This window comes from Ambystoma mexicanum, chromosome 5q (assembly GCF_040938575.1).
Source record: "Ambystoma mexicanum isolate Mex_15411 chromosome 5q, UKY_AmexF1_1, whole genome shotgun sequence".
Taxonomy (NCBI): domain Eukaryota; kingdom Metazoa; phylum Chordata; class Amphibia; order Caudata; family Ambystomatidae; genus Ambystoma; species Ambystoma mexicanum.
Window position 1 is genome coordinate 119,060,786 of NC_090933.1, and position 18,028 is coordinate 119,078,813.

At 43.7% G+C, this 18,028-nt stretch overlaps 1 protein-coding gene across 1 annotated transcript in view; it reads left to right on the top strand.

The window, feature by feature from the left end:
- Nucleotides 1-18,028, top strand: part of LOC138497284 (uncharacterized) — a 901,742-nt gene that overhangs the window by 157,705 nt on the left and 726,009 nt on the right. The window contains exon 3 of the mRNA XM_069620635.1: nt 3,786-3,924. Within this exon, the coding sequence (XP_069476736.1) occupies nt 3,786-3,924 (139 nt within the window). The remainder of the gene's footprint in view (nt 1-3,785; nt 3,925-18,028) is intronic.

The following is an 18,028-nucleotide window of genomic DNA, read 5'->3' on the forward strand; positions in this document are numbered from 1 at the left end:
GGAGGCGCGTTTCCCGGACGTCTCGGGGGCACATCTGGACAGGTTCGGAGCAAATGTTTCGAAGATCCGCAGTACATGCAGAGACCCAGGTCTCTGCGTCTCTTGCGTTCCTCGGGGTTCAAAGGACCTCGGGTTGTTCCTATTTGCATAGGCTCTTCCTGTTGTGGTCTGTTAGGAGAACCTATCGAGGGATTCCCTCCTATGGGATGGAGTCTGAATCTCCTTCTTTCCAACCTTCGTTCATGCAATCTGTACTCCAGTTGCAGGGATAAAGTCACCAACTCTTGGAAGGAGGTAGGACGCGCCATTCTGGCCAGCTCATCCTTGAGTTCATCCTGTAAACCTCGGCGAAAAAGGGTCTGTTGAGCCGAATCTGGCCATCCGGAGTCTGTGGCCAGTTTGGTAAAGGTAGAGGCATAAGTCTGTACATCTTGATTGCCTTGACGGAGATCTAGGAGGGTTTCATAAGAAGAATATTGGACTTCTGGTCTCTCAAACCTGGCACACAACAGTTGAGTGAACTGAGCGTAATCCGCTAGCGCAGGGTCTGCGAGTGTTATCAGTGGGGTTGCCCAAGCCAGAGCGTTACCCGTAAGGTTGGAAACAAGAAACCCTACCTTAGTTCTATCCAATTCATATGCCCTGGGCCGAAAAGTGAAGTAAACCATACAGGCATTCAGGAATTCCTTTAGGTGTTTCGGATTACCATCGTACTTCCCAAAAGAAAAGGTCAGAGGAGGTAGATCGCCTCGGGATTCTTCTCGTGTCGCAACCTGTTGGCGTAAGTTAGCGTTCTCGGTCCGGAGATTCTGTACCTCGGCCTGAAGGCCCTGAATAGCTGTAACCATCTCCTGGAATTGTTCTAAGGAGGCCATGCCGGTAGTTGGGCGTTGCAATCTGTCACAATGTGCAAAAGTTCCTGCCCCCTGAGACTCCTCACCTGGTTCTTCAGCAGGGTTTGAAGACTTCGGTCTCCTTCTTCTCTCCGTTTGTAGACTTTCTCTTTCTTCACTTGACTGAATAGTCCTTCTTCCCTTCCTTCGTTCGAAGAGATAGGGACGGTCTCCCCCCGAGGCCACCTTGCCCGCCTATAGATCTGGCAGTCAGGTGGACCCAGGGGAGTCCGCTCCTCAAACAGGGAAAAAGCCTGATAAGGCAGAAAAAACCCTGTGTTTCAATTGGGGCTCTTGATATGTCCGATGTGAAGACTGGAGAGGCTGGCGTAGTCCGGTATCAGTTGTAAATGCAAGCTCAAGGTTTGATCCTTATAGATGAGGGTTTGGCCACTCTCGGGAAGCGAAGAGAAAATCCAACCGGAGGCTAAGGAGTAGTTAGACGCAAAAGAATCCTGGACCAAGGTAAGAGAGGAAATAGAACGAGAGGCTACGAGCGTGAGAGAGTGAGAGTGTGTGAGCGCGAAAGAGAAAGAGAGGATGCGAGTGCGAGAGAGAAAGGGGAAGTGAGCGTGAGAGCGAAAGAGAGCAGTAGTGAAAGAGTAGGAGTGAAGGAGAGTGGAAAAGAGAGAGAGAGCGATAGCGAAAGAGAACGGAAGAGCGAGAGAAAGAAAGAATGAAAGAGGGATAGACAGAGAGGGAAAGCGAGCGTCAGAGAGAGAAAGAGTAATCGGCGCGGGAGTAGCACGGGTCAGCTGACACCGAACACACCGCGAAAGAAAGATAGAAAATCCAAGCAGGTACAACAGGGAGGAACGAGAGAAGAGGAATCAAGCGAGGGCTGACAGAAGTAGAGAAAAATCGGTCAAGACGCTAAGGATAGCGAAATAACAGATGAAGCAAAAGTAATAAGATTCGCTTGACGGGGCACTGCAAGCAGACGAAAGTCAGGAGACTAACAAAGCGAGTTGCAACGCAAGTTGCAGGGGGGCGTGGTCTCCTATTATACCTGCCGGTCCTAGACGACTAGACCGTCAGGCGGACCGCTGTAGAGACTCAACACCGCCTCCATCTTGCCCAGAGTTTCCACGGCCGCGGTGTGACACTAAGTCCCTTTTCCTATGGTGGCGGCCATCTTGGGATTTATTTTTTTTACTGGATATTGGGCTCACACAATATGCACGCAGCCCAACTCCTACATTTATTTTTAAATTAAACCATTTGCACCCCGGATGAACCCTGGGGTGTGAGTGGCTATTGCCCCTTTATTGGGGCGGAGGACATTGCCGGTAATAGCCCACAGCCCTTGCTGAGGCCTAAACTGTTACCAGCCATGCCCGCTCCCAGATGGGGGCACGGGGGTGACTGCCCATTTATCAATCAATCCATAACTTTCATAACATGAATAAAAGGTCTGCACACCCTGGACATCCTCAATCTAGATCTTAAAGTATTGTTATCTACTGTGGAATCCAAACATACATAAAGGTGAACACACTAGATTTAAGGTACCGCCAATTAGGTTAATTCAATAATGAAATAACAATAGACTTGGTGCTCATCACATTTGGGGCCACATATAGTGCATTTTTCTATATAGCTTCTCCCATAGCAGATCCTGATAATTGCCCACTTCACCCTAGGATCCCCCTTAGATTGCAGAATATGAGAATTGGGATTAGGAACGGGAATTGCAATGCTTTATTGTGACATTGAGTGTGCTGAATATATTGCCTTTGAGTATGCACTAGTGGTGAATAGACCATGTTTACAAGGGAAACACGTATTTCTTGAAGGCAGAACATTTTTGCTTCCATATCCCTAATCTCAGAATTAATGAACTTTCTCCTACTATTTTTATTGAGAGCTTTGACATTCAATGTCTCAATTATCAAGCAGCCCATTTGAAGGACCAAAAAAACATGATTTAACCTTTACCGGCTTTTTCAATAAATGTTTTAAAAATGTTTGCGCTTCAACCCTCTCTTCAATGTGTGTCTTGACCTTTCAATCTTTTGCCAGTTGCTCAAACATCTACCACCACCACCCTGTCATTGCCCACTTAGTATTGAATAGAATTGTTGCAGTATCCTTCTTAAAAATAAAGAGGACACACATTTGGATTGGTGGAATCGCCCCATAAGCCACCTATCTCCACTGGGAATCTATCGAATTAACCGCTGTTCTAGGAAGAAAAAAAAACATATGTAGACAGATCACCTGCTTCATGCCGCCTGCTAGGCTGATGGCCATCATGAGTTCATAATTAAATCATATATTACTTTGGCAACCCAACTTTCACCGTCTATCTCCCATACCCGAGAACCGGCCAGAATGTTGCGTGATCAAACTGCAGGTGGTAAAGAAACAATCCACCAGAACAAGTGGAAACAGTCTCCAAAGATGCCTGTTCCTTGGCCCCCGATTTGCCGTACCTAGATGGACATTTTGTATATTCTTCTATTTAGCCAGCTCCCAGATGAATATTTGAGCCCCTGCTCTTTGTGAGGGGCACTCAATTTAGTTGCCACTTTTTATCTGCTTTGGTTTTGCAGTACAAAAGAAAAAGAATGTTGCCCCATAAAATACTCATTCAGAAATCCAGTTAGACAAGTTATAAATATATAGCCATGATGTATAGCTATTTTATTTCTCTCTGATTCTAGAAATAAACCATTGTTAATTGTAATGGACATTTTCTGATAAGAAGGAGAAGGGAGTGATATTAACATGGGCAGTTATCAATCGCTTGAATTTGTTAGAACCTTGGAAGACGGATCATCAATTATTCTATCATTTGCTATCATTCATTATTCTCTCCTCAATAAGTGTATGAACTTTGTTTAAAAGATGAACTGTATCTGCACTTTAAAGCCTCATTTTATCTTGTAGAATGGCAATTAGATCCACTGAAGGTGCTCACAAGAACCGCAGCGACCCACATTACGGAACCTGATGATGGCAACTGGAAAAGGACCTATGAAAGGAGAAAGGCCATGCAGTACTCTGGATTCTTCACTCCTGTCAGCCGGTAAGGCTTTCTCACAGAGCTACTCCCATGCAGGCTATGACCACCACATGATTATGATACTGTGTGCTAACAAAATACAAATAGCAGAAATTGAGGTCTGGGTCTATTTCATCTAAAACATTTGTCCTAATCACATTTGATCGAATTTATATGACCTTTTTTTGGTCTAAAATGCATGGGAATACTCCCGCAAACCCTTCCCAATTGCCCTTAACCTAATCTATACCCTTACCCACCCCAATATATATATATTTAATTAGATTTGACTGTCAAAGAATTTCGGTCAAATGTTTGAGGTCAAATGTTTTTAAGTCAACTATACCAATACCGAAATTGAGGCATTTCGGTATTACATGAGGTATACTGGAATCTTTCTTTTCTTTTCTTAATGTTTTGTATAAAGACGAACAAGACCCGCAGGTCCATTGGTGCACTGTATGGTGCAAGACACATTAAAATGCAACATAGACAACATACAGCAATCAATTATTTAATATTGCTGGTCATTAATAGGATGCAATGGCTTCAATTGAATGGTAAGTTATCGCGGAACAATGAGGGCAAATAGAAACAGGTAATTCTAATGAGCATGCAGTATGCATGCAGACAAACATTTATATGCTCAGATTTGAGTTGGAACGTTTTGTACATATACAGTACAGGCAGAGGAAAAGTAATGCCCACCTTGCCATTGTATGAAACAATCATGATGGCTTTGCAAAAATATTGCATGTTTTTGCCTCTTGTAAGAACACACGTGACGGTTTTGCACAAATATTGCTAGCATTTGTCCCTGACAGACCTGTGATTGCTTTGTGCAAATATTATAAGTATTTACCCTCTAAGGTAAGGTAAGTGTTCTTATAAAGGGCTCTTCTACTAGTAATGTCCTCTTGCTGCGCAATCAACTGTAAAAAAAGAGGGGGGGACTGTTAATAGGCTAGGGCGAGAGGCAGATGTTGAAAACTGTCGTACTGATGAGTGCAAGTCTGAAGCACCTGATACCTATGTGGCAGAAGGGATGACATGTGTCCTGAGGGGGAAAGGAAGATGGCCAGGTTGGACAAAACAGACGCCTCATAGAGAGCTGCAATGGATGCACTGTGGCTGTCGATAGCCGCAGAGGTGGCAAGGAGTCTGTGTTTTGCACACAAGCCCTTGTTGGCAGTCTAATGGGGAGTGAATGTGTTGTAAATTGTGCAGGATTTCAGCAGTGAGTGTGTTTGTAAGGCCGTAAATATAGTGGAAAAGGAGGAAAGCTGGTGAGGACCTTGGAAATGTTCCTCAGATGTACGATTTCTATGGTTGCATGTATTGTAATCAGGTTTGAAGATTGTCGATAGGTGAAACGCTTCCAGACAAAGATAAGTGAGTTGTGATCTGTCAATGAGATATATATTAGACACATTCCTTGCTCATCTCTGAATAGGTGGTTATAGCAGTTAGTTGAAGAGCCATGTCTTAAGCAGTTTCCTTAAAGTTCAGTGGTCCTCGTCCATGGAAAGTTGCTTGGGAAGTGAGTTTAAGAGCTTGGGGGGCAGTAGCAAGAGGAACCTCTCTGCCTTTTCCTGCTGAAGTTAGAAACTAGTACAAAAGCAGTGTTCATGGACCTTCAAGCCCTGAGTGGTGAATAGTGCTGTAACATCCTTATGAAGGAAGCTAGCCATTTCTAAGGACAGCTCGGTGGGTGATGCAGATGACTTTGAAGTGTATTTTTTTCTTCACTGGGGGCCAATGGAGAATGTGCAGGGCCAATGTAATGTGTTTGTACCTTTTCATTTTAAGGCATAGTCTGGCCACTGCATTTTGGACTGTGATGTTTTTCCGTGGTTCATAGTGACTGTTTTGACAGTCACAGTCACGAAGGACAAAAGTTCTGACATAAAAGTGTCGGAAACAAAAGTTTCACTTTTTCTTTTTTTGAATTGGCGGGTCCCCTCCTAACCCCCTTTTTTTAGACACTTATTTTATTATATAAACTTAAAATAAACCCTTTAATATTAAATAAAATACATTGAAAACTTTTTTTTCGAAACTTTTGTTTTGGAACTTTTGTCATTCGAAACTATTTTTTCGAAACTTTGACTGGACACCTTTTCCATGAGGTTTTCTGGGAAGCTGTTTGCACAGTTCAGCATTTGCATGACTCCCCTGCTGGTTCTCAACAGATGGGCTGGACTAACCTGCTACAGTTATGCAGATAAGACACAGACCACCTACAACCTCAAAAACAAGCTCTCTGCAGTCACTGGGCATACAGGCATGCCTCACGCAGATGCACATTTGGATGTCATTGAACAAAATAAAGCTAAACCCTACCAAAACAGAACTCATGATCTGCATGCAGTGTGTTACAAATAGCCGCAATAATCCAACCACCAAATATGAAATGTGGTCTTTTGTAACAATTTTTAGTAGGTGTTCTGCAAACCTTGGGATGGACCAGACGACTAAAACAATCCCCGAGCCTTTCTCTTCCACCATGAGGGCTCCCACCAGCAAAGCCCAGGCATCCTTACTTAATTGCCTGTTCAACAGGAGTTCTAGCTATTGACAGGTAAGCTCTACTGTCTGAGCTGAATCTCCTTCTAAGGGGAGGGTTTCCTAAAGAAAGAACTGTGTACAGTGTTGGTTTTACCTTTAAGTAAAGGTCTCTGAAAGAGTTAAGCGTACTGGCGCGTAATCCTAGGAAACTCTATGCGCTACCCTTCCCCCCCTTGTCAGCATTTGATGCAGCCATTGCTGCAAGGAGTCTGCAAACGTGCTGTACAACTCGCACGTCCTTCATCCATTTGCTTGCTTGCTGTGTGCATGCGCATGCTGGAGAAATCCTCTCCTGCGACGTAGTAAACCCAAAATCACCACATGATATGATAGGTTATTTATAATGCAGAGGTTTCTAAACGTGGACCCGGGAATCAAACCTGTGGTGCTCCATGTTGACTTGTTTCCAAGGCGAGCACGTTGCCCCTGAGCTATCCTCCTGACACCCGACATGCTGAACAGAGACTGGCACAGCTCCCGCGTGTGGGTCCTCTTATCCACTGAACGCATACCTGTGCTACTCTTCTCCAGATGACACAAGCAAGCCATGCCACCGATAAATCCTGTCACCATGCCTGGAGTTGTGGTACTTTTGCTGATAAAGTCTTGAATTAACTACCTCACTTTTTCCAACTGCTATCGTCTTTCTTGCTATCCAGTTTCCCACTGCTAGAGCTAACTAGGCAGAGTGTATAATCTGAGTTTAGTTAGGAAGAATACGCATTCTCCCACTGGGTTTCCACTGGTCTTGTTCTGGGTAATTTGCTCCTGCTTTCTGCACCTCTTCTAGCCTAGAAGGAGGATCTGCATGGGCCCATGAAGAGACCCCCAAGGGCCTGGCGCCTACTTGCACCAAGGTTTCTGATAAAAGGCAGTTTAGAATGTACTCCAGGGTTCAAAACTGCCTGACTGGAGAACAAGAGGCCAATCAGCTTTCAGATGTTTCCCCTCCATTTTGGAATAGGACTTGACCATCTCCTTAAGAAAACACTGGTTAAGGGGAAATTAAAAACTATCTGACTATCACCCAAAACTCATACCAACATCCCAGAATATATCATAAGCCTCCTGAACAAGAAACAAAGCCCTACCATGTGAACCAATACTGCCTGCCTCGGAGTCCTACTGAGCTGGGAGGACCAGACAGCTGATTTTATGATGCTTGTCAAGACACAACAACCCCCCCCCCCGCACCCCAAACTCACTGTATATGCCACTATGCCAAGTGCAATCCTCTATGGCCATAAAGTGACACCAAGTGTCCCAAACATTTCGAAGTAAATTGTGTCACCAGCCCAAACTAGATGCACCATCTATGACGCAGCCTTAAGATGCAATAAATAGTGCACATCCATGTACACTGCACATGCAACAGAAATCCGCTGCTAACTCAGGAAATGCACCGAGCGCACATCTCTGCCGCAGCGAAGCCCTCGCCAGAGGCTGCTAAAGTTAAAAAAACGTGTGCAGTGGGATTGCAATCCAAAATGAGAAAACTGTACAGAGAAATTGCAATGCTTGCAGAGTCACTCTTTACCACCGTTTCTAGAATGTACCAGATTTAGCACTACACGCCGTACATCACCCCAATTCCTGCTCACATAACCATGCAAAAGCACTTCAGCCTAGATCTTCCAGACAGAGGTGGCTTTACAATGTAGCTAAAGTTCACACCGTGGGAACCTCCTTGAGAGGCAAATCACTGAGGGGCCGTGAAATACTCTCAGGTTTTGCAGGCTCCTGTTTTGCAGCATGAAATTTGAATAAATGCAATTTGTAAAACAGACAATTGAATTGGCGACAGGTGAAGACATATTTACACCTGTTCCATTCAGGAGAGTGTACCGCCACAGCGCTTTGGCTAGACAGCTTCACCCTGTGTATTTCCTGCTTGCATACACGCACTTGCCTGATTTCCCGCCATCCCAAAGGATTTCCCGTTTACTATTTCTATCCCACAAAACTCGTGTGCTTCCTCGCTCACACTGATGACGTTTTAATCTCTTCCCTAATGCATCATGGTGACTCTCACCCTACCTAGACAAATGGACACATAAACCTTGCTTAACATATAGAGCAGACTTTGCATACTCAATGGTCTCTAGTTAGCGCCTTTCGACAAACTGCAGATCTTCATGTGTGCCCATCCAATGGTATAATCTAATGTTATCAAACTCAGAAGGTCGAGAGAATCCTGCCAGGATGCAGACCTTTTACTTTCAGGTTGCATGCAACATGCTACTGTTGTGAGGTTGGTCCAGTAAGGTGTCTTATGTGAAAGGCTGCTTAAATGAACCTCAAGGCTTAATGAACCTCATGACAGCTGTTCATAGGTTTTAGGGTTTCATTGTAAACCATAAGGTAATTGGGCTTTCCAGAATATGCATGGTCCCGCAACTTTCTTCAACCTTCAAGGTGTTTCTACCCCCCTAGCCCAGGATCCTTATTCTAATACACATTTCTGCAGCATCAGTTGCCTACAACCAGAGTACCCTTACTTGTACCCTTAATATCTACTTCTATGCCTCACCATAAGGCCTTATCTAACTCACTTTCTCAAGGACTTTCTGCGGGCTAGTCTGATTAATCCGTTGCTTTTCTTCTCATGGCCAATACTTCAGCTTCTCCTCACTCACCAGTATCCACTCTTCTCTCACACCCTTCTTCTCTCACTCTGTCTCCTTCCTCTCTTTCCCTTCACAATCCATCCCCTGATCTTACTGTTTTCTCTTGCTTCTCCTATCTCCATCCTCCTCTGATTTATCCTCTCTACCTATACCCTATTTCGTGGTCTTATCACTCGTGCTCTCTCTCTCCACTCTCCCGTCTCTGTCTGTCCCGCCACTACCCATTCAACAGCTTCCCTCTACCCTCGTGCCTTTAACTCCCCTCCCTCTTTTATACACACACACACACCCACCCCCCCGCTCTGTGACCCCTACTCTTAACCTTCCCGCATTATTATTCTCACTGGAAAGCTGCCTTCAGTCTGTCTAACCTTCCCTCACTCACAACTCAATTGGTACCTCTCAGACCCAACATCTTATCTACACTCTCTTCCAACTCCTTCACCACTTACTACACCCTCTTCGCTGGTCTCTTGGTCCACCACCTCCTCTTCCAACCTCAGCCGTACACCTTTCACCATCTACTGAAATTGCTGGCTTTTTATAGCTTCTCCTGTGTACGAGTTCCCTCTGGCTCTCCTTGGCTCCCCTGTGTCAATCTATCCCTGAGCTACTTGAGACTTCCCTGGAAGTCGTCAAGAAATCTTCTTTTCCCATGCCCTTTCCATTCCCCATTCGCTGTAGGCAGCTATATATATTTGGAGGGATTGCTCGTTCTCGGGATTTCTCCCTACCTGGATGATTCTTGGTTGAAAAAGGGGTTGGCAAGGGTTCCCGGGTCCCCCCTTTTACCCGTCAGTCCCTTTCTTGTTACAGTCCTTCTGCTGTTACACCACAGTACCACTGTGATCTTTCTGGGGTTGGTGGGGTGGGTGTTGGTGATTTATTCAGTTTGGGTAGGGCAAACCCTGATTATTCTAATTGTGGTGACAACTCCATTCCTCTTGGTGCAGGCTGCGTTTTGCTGGTTGGGCCCACGTTCTTTGTGACTTGCAGCTCGCATTACCTTCACTTGATGTTATTTCCACGGATCCATGATTCCCGCCAGGCTTCTGAGGGCTCTACTGTTTGCTGGTCTTCTTGTTTGCTGTTAGAACAGATAAAGTGAACTATCCTGGACAGAGGCTGATAGGCCTCGTTTCCGGGAGAGGGGGCATCAATGTGCTTGCACAGCTCCAGACACACTGGGTGAGGACATTGAATATGAAGGGCTTCATTCACAGAGCTGTCTTGCATCTGCACATTAACTTGCTTAGGGAAATATTTACAAACTGTGGCTACCAGAAAGTGCAACTGATTCACAAACTAATGCAAAAGTCAATTTGCAACCAATCACTGTATACAAAGTGTACCTGAAACATAGTGGATGAGAGGAGGGGGTAACGTATTATCTGATTCAATGCATTGCCTTCTATTAAATGATAGAAGGCAGAAGTGCAGATTTGCAGTGAAGGCTGGTAGACTGCTGCTCCCTAGATTTCGTTTTTCTGGTGCTAATTGAATTACTCTCAAACTGCTCCTCCCACCAACATGAACAAACGCTATTTCAACTGGGATTCACGTGCATTGTGCACGCGCAATGGGAAGTGTATAGGAGTGCAGTTTTGCAGTTGTGCTGTTTGCTTAGTGGTGAGTGCCCAAACTTTTCAATCTTAACTAAGAAATGGAGCTGGAAACACGTTCAATTTACCAACCGCGTACCTCTAATAAAGCTGTGAATAAGCATGTAATTGATAAAAGCAGACCTTTTTAAAAAAAGGGTGCCCAGTAAATTACACATAAACTCCACCGTTTAAGGCATAGCAACTGCTGTCGCGGAGAACCGATTTCTGACCCAAAAGTGAGGTACACAGAGCAAAATCACCTCTTTTCTGAAACCGATACCATGAGCAACTGTGACTATTTCCACAATGGAATCGTTACCTGCTGTATGTGAAGCACTAACGCAGACGGAGTCACACATGTCTGACCCAGTGGATAACAATGCATTGCTTAATTTATGTATAAACCTCTAGCTTGACTCTAATGGTGAGTGTCTTCAGCCGATTAGCTCTATTAATCTAAATCCGGCAGATAATATTATTGGCTTTGCTCCATCTGAAACACTTTTGTATAGGCATGTTATAAATGCCATATCATATCATATCATATCACATCATATCATATCTAACTCTTTCAACCTATCAAATTCACGTATTTCAGAAAGCTTATAAGCATCTTCTCCGGCATATGAGTTTTCCTCCTTATATAGTTCACCAGACTCTTCAATAGTGGATGATCAACTGGATGCAGAGTCTATGATTATATTAAGAGCATTACTTTCACTCTGTAACAATCTTCATAAGGAACAACAAATCATGAAGGTTGGTCTAATAAAATTGGTTTTTGTGGTGCTAGCAAATCATCGGAGCGAGGCCACACAACCTGCTAATATGCAAGTACCAGTCGAGGACAAGAACAATATTACAACAGAGAGTGAACAAAATAATATCGAGATAAGACCATCTTTAGATAATGCTTTGCAACGAGCGGACACAGAGGATGAGTGCTCACATTTTTCAGTAGAAGAAGATCCAACACTACCATTCAAACAACTAATCGCCCCACATCAGTGGTTAGATCTAAACTGGGGCAACAAAGAAGAATGCATAAAAAGCTTTGAAGAGCAGAACTCAGGAGAGTGAGAGCATGTGAGATGCACACGGCTGCGAGTGTGAACACCGATATTATAGAAATACGATATTATAGAAGTACGATCGCAATCGCCGCCTAGGATTACTGACAATAATACTGCATGTGCTGAGCAGCCAAACTGATTTCAAGCTTTATCCACAGAGCAAGTGAATTTGATGTGTAATCAAGCCACTTCTCTGCAACAAAGAGGAACATTGGACACCTGGATATAAAGATCCTTTTCACACGGAATGCATAGGGGCAGTTGTAATACGGAGTAGTTTAGAAAGCCATACTGCAGGAAATACTAATAAGGGAACTTCTCTCTATGACCCATTGTCATAAAGAATATGCTGGTCAGGAATTAACAAATCAAATGCAATCTATAACAAGACGAGCTGTGTGCCAAAATTCCTTGGGAAATAAAATTAGAATTACTGAACTATTTGCCATGGATTATAGTACCTTTTTAAACCGAAAAGGTATACTTTAGATTCTACATAATCTTCCACAACTCCACTTAATCACCACAATAGACCTTATTCAAGTGGAATTACGAGCTTCTTTGAATGGCACAAATTGGGAAATAGTGCATTTTGTTTAGCCAATAGTGTGTGAATTGGTGATGGCAAACTGCCAAGAGTTTTTACGTATGGGCTTTAAATTAAACGCAAATACAAGAAGTTGGTAAGAACAATTCAGTATCAAAGAAAATGTCCCTTACAATGACACAAGAAAGACCCAATAATAGAGAATTAGAAGGAGTAATGGACAAACTAGCCCAAGTTCTGGAAGAATACACTGATACAGTTTGCAAACAATAAATTAACAATCGATTTGGAGACTATGGTGGGTCAGTGTGTCCAGATAGCGTTGATATGGGACCACTGCTGATAACCTCTTGGAACGCCAGAGGCTTCAATTCATTCACTAGAAATATACAGGGCCAGTTTCTATTGTTGGACTCAGAAGTACTTATTCTTCAGGAAACTCTGCTCACTCACGAATATATCCTGGATGGATTATGTAAAGGCATCATGAAGGAGGACACAGACACCAGATTCAAAACAAATCATTATATTAACTTAAATGTTAGGATGGAAAAAGGCCTAACTTGCCCTATGCTTAGGTGGGATTTCACTGCCTAAAATAAAACTAATGAAAGTCTGAGTCAAAGAGTTCAACTTAGGAATCTGTCTGAGTCCAAATCCTATGCTTACCCTCACAACTATATCTGTACAATGTGTAGAGATGACAGTTAGCAAATGAAAACTGTGTTTAATACAAAAAATCAGAGTTTCTTACAGCTCAAAGCTTCCTTTCAGCCCCTTCCCCAAGTGTAAAGCAGTTCCAAAAAAAAGTTTTAAAGTTACCTTCCTTAAATTCAAGAAGATATGATTTTAACCAATAATCAGGGTTCCCTTCCCCTAGTACCAAGCCACAAAGCACAAGGAAAGCTTGAGACCCAGTTCTCACTTCAGCATATGTCTCATAACTCAAGGGTTCCCTTTTCCAAGGTGTAATTTGGTTAAACAACACAGTTCGACAGAAAAGCTCCTTGCTTCCCTTTAACTTTCACAGTTTAGTTGTTTTCAATTTTCAAAGGTTCCTCTTGGTAGCTTGTAGCTTTCATAAATGTTGAAAATAATATTGCTTTCTGTTGTTTAAGTTTAAACCTCCAATCTAAAATTAAACTTCGGCTTTTATTTGTATATTCTTCACAGTTAAGTTCAACTCGAAGCCCAATATGTAGCAAATTGCTTTTTCGTTAGAGTTAAATTGACTGTGGAACTCAGCATGTAATGGTTTGCTTAAATTTAGGGTCCCATTCCCTCTTTAGCTTCAAAAGGGTGTCGATTCTAGCTGTTCACAAAGTTTTAGTTTAGTTCAGTATTCAATAATGGTGATTTTCACTTGTAACTTTGTCTATTGTTCAATAGGTGTTGTTTGTTTCGCTTTGAATGTTTGATGTTTGTTTTTGCTGTTTTAAGTGTTTAGAGTTTGTTCAGGAAATATTGTTCATTACACTTTAAATGTTTCTTTAATTGCCTGATGTTTGTTTGTTCTGTTTTCAGTGTTTAAAGTTGGCTCGTTTTGCTTTAGGTGTATTGCCCAATGTTGGGAGACCTTCGAAAGAGTGTTTTATACGACACGCAACCACTTTAATACAAAGTAATCCTACTGGTCCGGTAATTGAAGTTTCAAAAGACCAGAGACTTTTGAAAATGTGCTCATGAGAGCCACGCGACCACTCCAATACAAAATATCTCTTGATAACAAAGTTAATTAATTTGTGCGCCGGGTACCCCAGTCACCAGAAACTCACTGATCGCTTTGACAGGTCTTGTTGTGGCCCGGGGGACATGATATCTGATTTTCAAGGCCCGGTCTCCACCATCTGCCCCTCAGGCACTCCTGTGTGAGCCTCTCCTCAAAGGGGAACGAGCAACACAGACTTAAGGGAAAGGGAAAGCCTTTCCTCATAGCTTCCCTCTCTCCATTCCCTCTGCTCCAGGGAGCCCTAGCACCTTGACCATGCTTCCATGGACCCTTTTTCTATATGGTCCCCAGTGTCTCGGCATCCTGTTCTCTGCCGGTTGCCTGAATCTCCTTGCTGCTTTTCCTGTAGCCGCTGATGTCTGTTTTGCTGTTTTATTGAGCTCCTTTTATACACCTGCAGCCCCTTGACAGGCTGCAGGTGTGAGCTGTCAATGAGCGCTGCCTTACCACAATTTATGGGACATGCCTGACAGCTCTTAGCAGGCATCTTCTTTGTCCCACTACCAGAATAGTAAATGAGCATGGTTTTCATTGCCCTTAGCTTCTTCTTCTTCATCCCACTACTATCAAATGTCAATGGTGGAGAAATGAGGTGAACTGGCTTATAACAGCCTACAGAAGTTAGGGAAAGGTTTGGTTGGCTGTCAATAGGGAAATGGGGATACCATGTCTCGCCCAAGGGCATCCCACTCCTAGTTCCTAAGGACCCTTCACCCAGGTGATCCTCCCTCGTGTCTCCACCCCCAGGGTCGGGATCCAACAGCGATGGCCTTTCCCTGGCCACATGCCTAGAGGATCCAGTGGGTTCAGGAGTGAGAATACCCCCAGGTTTCTCACAATACCATATTATACAGAGATTGTCATGAGTGAATCTGAGTTGTAGACCTTCTGGACGACTTATGTTGGGTGCATAAAACTGTCTGAAATTGGTGGAATTTTTGGCCACATTTGTAAATCAATATGTAATAGTGGGCTTGATAAGTACCCTACCAAGTGCACTAATGGGTCAAATCCTGTTTAATATCTATTACCCACCTGATAACTAAGAAACAACGAAAATTATATCATATGTTGAAATAATACTTAATGAATGGTTCCTTGTTAATGTGAGTGGTGCCTATATTTTAACCAGGGATATTAATTTTCAACTGTATCCCTCCAGGCCGATTGATTTGAGCAAGGATAGATGTTTTAATTTTAAGATGTTGTGTCAATGGACATTGAATTAGGTGAAGATTTGAGTGCTGATATGTTGAACCAATGGGAAATATGTATGGCTAATTTTAATCTGTTGCAATTATTTGTGGACATAGATTTAAATGATCCTACACCTTTTACATGGACAAATGGTGTACTCAAATCGTGGATAGAATATGTTTTTATATAAGGCACATTTTCTAGGCATATTGAAAGTGCGATTAAAGCAACAGTGCAACTATATGGTCATTATACTGTGAATGCGGCTGCCAATAGAATTGTTTGGACGGAAAGAAATGGTAAAGCACTGCATATAGAGGCTATTCATTTCATACAGTAGTTTGTAAATATCAAGGCTTGTGACCTTGAGTCATATCATGAAGGAATTGAATCAATTTTGGAGAACATTGCTGATAAGACAAAAAGAAACAGCCTGGGTATGAATGCATATGGTAGAATATATGACATAGCAACAGCATACAAAAAGAAAGAGTTGAGAAAGGACATTACAAGTTTTAAAAGATACAAGCTCACTAATAACGACACATGAATTTCCCTAACCAAACTAAAGACTGGCTACCAGAACTGGGTCAGACAGCACAATCAATGGCCATGGTGCAATGGCATATTATGTTTAATGCTCTGCGTAATGTGGACACACGCAACTTTTGGGCCATGCACAAATGGCATACTTCTGAATTGATTTAAAAAATGAAATTAATCCACTTTCGGATGAAGTTTGGAGGAAGTATCTTGTTATACTGCAAACTAGAACATGTCTTCATATTGAAAATAATCTAGGGCCAAAACCAGTTTATTCTGGAGACGGCCTGATAATAACTACAGAGGATATTCAAGGGGTTATTAAAAAAGTAGCAAACATTGTAAATGTGAGCCCAGCGGTTGGGCAATTGTGATCGATCAAATCTTTCGACAGATGTGTATAACCGGTGTCATTCCTGATAGTTGGAAAAGATCAATTTCTGTGCTGATCCATAAACCCGGACCAAAAGGTTCTCCAGAAAAGTATCACTTGTTGGTGATGGTTGATTCGATGGCTTAGATTTTTTACCAATTCCTGTTAAAGAAGATACATATTTGGATAGAAACATCTTGTATCCTAAGAAAACAGCAAACAGGATTTAGGCAAGAAATGAACACTTTGGCTAACTTGAGGAGCTTAACATACTTAATTCGCTCAGCTTGATCGCTCAAAGGATAAGCCTTATATGTATGCTTTTGGATTACACCAAGGCTTATGACGCTGCTAATAGAAATAGGGCCTCATTACGAGTTGGTCGGTAAAAAAAGCAAATTACGAGCATGCCGGTGCAACGGTGTCCGTGTAGCACTGCTGCCAGAATCAATGGTTGATTCCGAGTCAGCGTGCAAGCGCATACCGGCATGCCGGAAACCGCTGCACCGGCATGCCAGTAGGGCCCTCCAAACCCCCGATAGCGGCATCAACGATGCCGCAGACACCGGCTCCCTAGATGCCGTGAGAAACGGTACCATAAATACCAGTATCATAAATACCGGTACCGGAAGTGCCGGTATCGGAAGCAACGTCATTGCGCTGGAACGGGAAATGCTCCAGCGGCCATCTTAAAAAACACAATCCATTGCAATCCTCTGCCTAGAGCACCTGGATTGGCGAACTGTGGACTGTGTTAGCAAAGAGATGACCATGGAAACTAGGAAAGGCACAATGCGGCTGTGAAAGCCACGTTTCAGCGATGAGGAGCTGAACATGCTCGCCGACACACTGTTGGAGCATGCAGATGTGGTTTTCTGCGCAGACCTGCGCCGGGCGGCTCAAATCCGCAAAAAAAACATATGGGAGGAAGTGGCGCAACAGGTCTCTGCGGTGGAGTCAACCCCACGCACCGTATGAGACTGCAGAAAACGCTGGGACGATCTGTGGCTGCGTGTCCGCAACATCCTTTCTGCAAATCGCAGTCGGGCCCAGGCCACCGGTTGAGGAGCACCATCCCCTATCAAGCTTGCTCGTTGGAAGGAGACATGTAGCACTGTCATGGACATGGAGTCCATCAAGGGTGTTGGGCCATTCAGAAATGGGAGTCCCTTCATCGGCCAATGATGGTGAGTGACCCTTAGCATAAACAAAAGTCACAACATACACCTAACACCCCAAGTACAATGGTGGAGTCCAAATGGAAAGTAGATGAGAGCAAATACATGGCCCATTACCTCCCGCCTAAATTCTGCCCCTACAAAACCTCAAAACCCCTGCCATGAAAACACACAACAAACTGACACAAACCACATGAGTACCCAATTGCAAACACATGCACCATTTGCATGCGCACACACACATAAACATCACCGTACATATGCAGGCCTGATCACTGTGCCATCCCATTGCATGGTGCACACATCACCAGTACCAATTGCACACTTTACCTTCCCACCATGACCATGCACGCAGTGTAAACAACAATGCAACAATGCACATTGTGCAAGCCCATCTGACCCACATCTAAAGAACACATGGCACATAGCACCTGAGGCATGACGCATGGCACATAGCGCCTGAGGCATGGCTACAGCGCGCAAGCCACTATACACCTGTAGGCCACCCAACAGACACCATGCCCATCATGGCTGCACCAGAAGGATGCCCAGACACTGCACCCCTGCCCCCAACTCCTTTAAACACCATGGCCGCCCCTCCAACATGTACACGAGAATGCACAGGACTCGCATCGATGTATGTAGTATGTACGTTGACCCATGACTGATGCCCTGCCTCTCTGTCCCCC